At 41.6% G+C, this 6,697-nt stretch overlaps 1 protein-coding gene across 1 annotated transcript; it reads left to right on the top strand.

Annotated features, from left to right (window-relative positions):
• Window positions 1-1,455: 1,455 nt before the first annotated feature.
• On the top strand, window positions 1,456-3,747 carry LOC137501504 (uncharacterized; the record flags this gene model as incomplete). Its single annotated transcript, XM_068228552.1, has 3 exons — window positions 1,456-2,309; window positions 2,709-3,355; window positions 3,722-3,747. Coding segments are annotated over 3 exons (1,527 nt in total), but the record flags the coding sequence as incomplete, so codon positions are not given.
• Window positions 3,748-6,697: the final 2,950 nt, after the last annotated feature.

The following is a 6,697-nucleotide window of genomic DNA, read 5'->3' as shown; positions in this document are numbered from 1 at the left end:
GGGATGAAAACCCTACCACTTACAAAAGAGTGGAGATTGTGTTTAAGAGATTGGACTTTTAATTCTCAAACAATATACCGTGATTACATTTACCGGCAACTAACATACACATGTGCACATGAAAGAAACAACCACAGTTAACGTATACAACTGCCATCTGCTAACAACTAAACAAACTCGTTCCACAGTGTGTTTTCCTAAAGTACACGCTTGTGATCACAGGAGCGCTACCATACAGCAAATAGTTGCATAGCATAATATTACAGTCTCCTGCCATATCTACTCCAATAAGGGCTTGGTAGAAGAGCAAAAGCCACACGAGCAATTCTTTTAAACAAAAAATTGAACCTCTCTTAATGTATTAACAACAATCAAACCTTGTGGACACTACAAAAACTCCGATTGTAACATATTGACCCAGCAAGTGGCCGTGCGGTTAGGGTTGCGCAGCTGTAGGGTTCGAAACCCACTGTCAGCAGTCCTCGTTTCCCACTTCTAGCCCTTTCCCATTCCATCGTTGCCATAAGATCTCTCTCATGTCGGTGCTACGTAAAGCAATTTTTAAAACAAAGTAACATACGGGCTCACATAGTTGGGGAGAAATTAAGCGTCAGGGACCTACCAAAAAAAAAAAAAAAATCGAAAACATTCAAGTGAAATTCCTGAAATGAACACTTGGAACAGGGAAATTTGCAGCAAACAGGATGATATATACGAATTGATCAGAGAAACTTTCTTCCTGGAAGAACTGAGGATCAAACCTCCATTAGATCTACGGAGGCATACTAGTAGAAGAAAGCAAAAACAGGAAGGTATCGACATTTCTTCTCAACGGACGCTATGTTGAACAGATACTGGTCCAAATCAAATCAGTAACAAAGACATGCTGTTAGCAAGCTTGCAAAGCACTATTTTCACTACAAATTATGCAAAAACAAATATCAACCACGCAAATGATGTCTGTATTTGAATATTGTCTGGTCAGAAGTGTAGATAATACCATTTTTCGAAATGTGAAAACCAAACCAAATCCTTGACTATCACAGCTGTGGTGGTGATTATTATTTTAAGTGGAAGTACTACTAGGCCACCGTCCTTTATTTACACTAATCAGAAGGAAAAATGGAAGGTATCCGACACTTCAAAAATGAAGATATCGGACAAAGAAAGATAAATGTCACGAAAGGTGTGAAAATGAAAGGCTTTCTAAGCCTTGAATGATCTAACAAAGATTACAGGAAAGAAACTTTGTGATATGTAATAAATGCCCTTTCGGGTGGACCTTTCAACTAATAAAAGGCTTGGAACGCTCAAGCCGGGCTGAGTGCCTCAAGCAGTTGAAGCGCTGGCCCTCTGATCCCAACTTCGCAGGTTCGATCCGGTGGTATTTGAAAGTGCTCAAATACATCAGCCTTGTGTCGGTAGATTTTATAAGGTTATTATTCGTAAACCGTCGCGATGCAACACCGACCTGTCATCTGTAAGCTACGGATGAAGCCGCCAAGAGCTGAATTCATACCCAGAAATGGACCTAAAAGAATCAAATGGTGGCGCTACAAGGAGAAGGAGGCCGACATTGTTACAAAAATTACAGTGCCACCAATCACCACGGTTGAAGAGAGCTGGACTAAACTGAAAGACGCCGTTCATGAAGCCGTACGCTCTATTCTTGGAACAACTAAACCAGGACGACGTAGGATTGACAAAGACACATGGCTTTGGAATGATGATGTTAAAGATGCAGTGCGGAAGAAGAAACAGCTGTACCATGAGTTTCTTTCAGATAAAACACCATCTCGTTGGGATGCCTACAAAATAGCCCGTAGTGAGGCGAAGAAGGTCATTGCTGTAACAAAAGCAAACCGATATGCAGACCTATATGTAAAACTTGACACGCGCGAAGGCGAGCGGCACATTTACCGGCTACTCAAATCGAGGCACCGGAAAACGGAAGACATCCAACATTTCTACGGCATCAACGACGAAAAAGGTGACCTGCTGGTCGACTGGAAGAAAGCGCGAGAACGCTGGCGGAGCTATTTTGAGAAACTTTCAACCGAGGAATTTCCCCACCCACCAATCCCAACCACCTCCGCTATTGAAGGCCCAGTGAAGGAAATTGACGTCACGGAAGTTCAGGCTGTTCTGAAGGAGATGAAACCAGGAAAAGCCACCGGCCCCGATGACCTTCCGGCAGAGTTCTGGTGCTCTGAACGGTGGGATGCGGCAATATGGCTAACACAGCTTTTCAATCAGATCATCAAAGAAGGTCAAATACCATCAGATTGGCGACGGAGCATTACCGTACCAATCTTCAAGAAGAAGGGAAGTCCTGCCGATTGCTCTAATTATCGCCCAATCAGACTTCTGAGCCACGCGATGAAGATCTTCGAACGTATTCTCGACAAAAGGATTCGCCAGATAGCTAAACCTACAACGAACCAAGCTGGATTCGTGAAAAACTGTGGCACAACGGATGCAATCCACGCTGCACGGCTGTTAGTTGAGAAACACCATGAAAAACATAAGCCTCTTCATCTCGCTTTTCTGGATCTTGAGAAGGCCTTTGATCGGGTGCCACATGACCTAATCTGGTTAGCGCTACGAGAACATAGCATTCCAGAGCACCTTGTTAAGTGGGTACAGATGCTCTACGTAGAGCCAAGGAGTTACGTTCAACCTGCCGCAGGAGCGTCCGATGATTTCCGCATCAATGTAGGAGTACATCAAGGCTCTGCCTTATCACCACTGCTGTTCATTCTTGTGATGGACACTGTTACATCCGATCTGCACAAGCCAATACCATGGACACTTCTCTATGCTGCTGATGTCATGTTGGCTGCTGAGAATAAGTCTGATCTCCAACGCCAAACAGAAGACTGGAACAACCGACTAGCGCAATACGGCCTGCGTCTCAACAAAAAGAAGACAGAGTACATGACATTAGATCCTCGAGAAGTTGGAACCATCCACGTTGATGGTGAAGTTCTATCACGAGTAGAGAAATTTAAATATCTGGGCTCCACACTCTCTGCCGATGGCAGACTTATTGATGAGGTCAACACAAGGATACACGCAGCCTGGCTGAAGTGGCGAATGACAACGGGCGTCACCTGCGACCGTCGGATGAAGGACCATCTGAAATCTAAGATCTACCGGACTGTTATCCGTCCCGTCGCTCTCTACGGCATCGAGTGTTGGCCTGCTACGAAGGAGGTAGAACGTCGACTAAGTGTCATGGAGACAAAGATGCTTAGGTGGACAGCTGGCATCACTAGACTGGATCATATTTCAAATGACAATATTAGGAAACGCTTTGGCGTTGCACCAATCCAGAAGAAAATGCAGGAAAATCGTCTGCGCTGGTTTGGACATGTATTGCGTGCAGAAGACAATACACTGGCAAAGTCAGCGTATACATTGGAAGTCGCTGGAAAGAGGCCCAAGGGACGACCAAGACAGCGATGGATCGATACAGTGCACAACGACCTGAAAGCTGTAAGACTACATCCTGACGTGGCCCGTGACCGAATTAAATGGAGACAACGAATCCATACAGCGGACCCTGCCACCAGGTGGGACAAACGCTAAAGAATAAGAAGAAGAAGAAGGAGGAGGATGAGAAGAAGAAGAATAAGAATAAGAAGAAGAAGTCATGCCCACATTTTCACGCCCTTCGTGGCCCTTGTCTTTCTTTGGCCGATACCTTCATTTTATGAAGTGTCGGATACCTCCCATCTTCTCTCTCTGATTAGTGATATAGAGAAGATGGTTGCCTAGTTGTACTTCCTCTTAAAACAATGATCACCACCACCACCACCAACTTGAAATATTGGCCTGAGCGCAAAGTGTGCCTGCTACTGTCTACTCTCTCTCATCGTTCCCTCAGTTCTGAGGTTCGTGTTCTCCGAGGTGGATATATCTAAGTTGTCTTTATTACTTGCGGTCCTCGGAAATTTATTGAACATCTCCCTTAGTAAGTTATTCCAATCCCAAACTCCTCTTCCTATAAATGAATATTTGCCCCAGTTTGTCCTCTCGAATTCCAACCTTATCTTCATATTGTGATCTTCCCTACTTTTATAAACGCCACTTAAACATATTCGTCTACTAATGTCATTCCACGCCACTCACCGCTGACAGCACGGAACATACCACTTAGTCCTTCTTTCTCTCAATTCTACCCAGCCCAAACTTTGCAACATTTTTGTAACGCTACTCTTTTGTCTGAAATCATCCAGAACAAATTGAGCTGCTTTTCTTTGGATTATTTCCAGTTCTTGAATCAGGTAATCCTGGTGAGGGTCCCATACACTGGAACCATACTCTAGTTGGGGTCTTACCAGAGACTTATATGCCCTCTCCTTTACATCCTTACTACAACGCCTAAACACCCTCATAACCATGTGCAGAGATCTGTACCCTTTATTAACAATCCCATTTATGTGATTACCCCAATGAAGATCTTTCCGTATATTAACACCTAGATACTTACAATGATCCCCAAAAGGAACTTTCACCCCATTAACGCAGAAATTAAAATTGAGAGGACTTTTCCTATTTGTGAAACTCACAACCTGACTTTTAACACCGTTTATCAACATACCATTGCCTTCTGTCCATCTCACAACATTTTCGAGGTCACGTTGCAGGTGCTCACAATCTTGTAACTTATTTATTACTCTATAGAGAATAACATCATCCGCAAAAAGCCTTACCTCCGATTCCACTCCTTTACTCATATCATTTATATATCTATATAAGAAAACATAAATGTCCGATAATACTGCCTTGAGGAATTCCCCTCTTAATTATTACAGGGTCAGATAAAGCTTCACCTGCTCTAATTCTCTGAGATCTATTTTCTAGAAATATAGCAACCCATTCAGTCACTCTTTTGTCTAGTCCAATTGCACTCATTTTTGCCAGTAGTCTCCCATGATCCACCCTATCAAATGCTTTAGACAGGTCAATCGCGATACAGTCCATTTGACCTCCTGAATACAAGATATCTGCTATATCTTGCTGGAATCCTACAAATTGAGCTTCAGTGGAATAACCTTTCCTAAAACCGAACTGCCTTCTATTGAACAAGTTATTAATTTCACAAACATGTCTAGTATAATCAGAAAGAATGCCTTCCCAAAGCTTACATACAATGCATATCAAACTTACTGGCCTGTAATTTTCAGCATTATGTCTGTCACCCTTTCCTTTATACACAGGGGCTACCGGTACTATAGCAACTCTCCATTCATCTGGTATAGCTCCTCCGAACAAACAATAATCAAATAAGTACTTCAGATATGGTACTATATCCCAACCCATTGTCTTTAGTATATCCCCAGAAATATCAATTCCAGCCGCTTTTCTAGTTTTCAAATTATGTATTTTATTGTAAATGTCATTGTTGTCTTAGGTAAATTTTAATACGTATTTAGCCTTAGTCTCCTCCTCTATCTGGACATTATCCTTGTAACCAACAATATTTACATACTGCTGACTGAATACTTCTGCCTTTTGAAGATCCTCATATAAACACTCCCCTTGTTCATTAATTATTCCTGGAATGTCCTTCTTGGAACCTGTTTCTGCCTTAAAATACCTATACATACACTTCCATTTTTCACTAAAATTTGTATGACTGCCAATTATGCTTGCCACCATGTTATCCCTAGCTACCTTCTTTGGTAGATTCAATTTTCTAGTAAGTTCCTTCAATTTCTCCTTACTTCCACAGCCATTTCTTATTTCTTTCCAACCTGCTCCTTCTTCTTAGTCTCTTTATTTCTCTATTATAATTAGGATCTTTACCATTTCTAACCACCTTTAAAGGTATAAACCTGATTTCACATTCTTCAACAACTGCTTTAAACCCATCCAGAGTCTGTTTACATTTTTATTTACCGTTTTCCACCGATGATAGTTACTTTTTAGAAACTGACTCATACCTGCTTTATCAGCCATATGGTACTACCTAATGGTCCCACTTTTAAGACCTTCCTTTCTATCACATTTATTTTGAACTACGACAAAAACAGCTTCATGATCACTAATACCATCTATACTTCAGTTTCTCTATAGAACTCATCTGGTTTTACGAGCACCACATCCAGGATATTTTTCCCTCTAGTTGGTTCCATCACTTTCTGAATCACCTGTCCTTCCCATATTAACTTATTTGCCATTTGCTGGTCATGCTTCCTGTCGTTCGCATTTCCTTCCCAGTTGACATCTGGTAAATTCAGATCTCCCGCTACAATCACATTTCTTTCCATGTCGTTTCCTACATAGCTGATTATCTTATCAAATAATTCTCAATCCGGGTCAGTGCTACCCTTTCCCGGTCTGTACACTCCAAATATATCAAGTTGCCTATTATCTTTAGAAATGAGCCTTACACCTAGAATTTCATGTGTCTCATCTTTAACATTTTCGTAGCTTACAAATTCTTCTTTCACCAGAATGAATACTCCCCCTCCCACCTTCCCTATCCTATCTCTACGATACACACTCCAGTTCCGTGAGAAAATTTCTGCATCCATTATATCATTTCTCAGCCATGATTCAACTCCTATTACAATATCTGGTAAATATATATATTAAATTACTCAATTCTATTCCTTTCTTTACAATACTTCTACAGTTCAACACTAACAATTTTATGTCATCCCTACTTGATTTCCAGTTCCCTGTT

Source organism: Anabrus simplex, chromosome 7 (assembly GCF_040414725.1).
Source record: "Anabrus simplex isolate iqAnaSimp1 chromosome 7, ASM4041472v1, whole genome shotgun sequence".
Classification (NCBI taxonomy): domain Eukaryota; kingdom Metazoa; phylum Arthropoda; class Insecta; order Orthoptera; family Tettigoniidae; genus Anabrus; species Anabrus simplex.
Note: the sequence above shows the minus strand (reverse complement) of the source record. Positions and strands in the feature narration are given on the sequence as shown.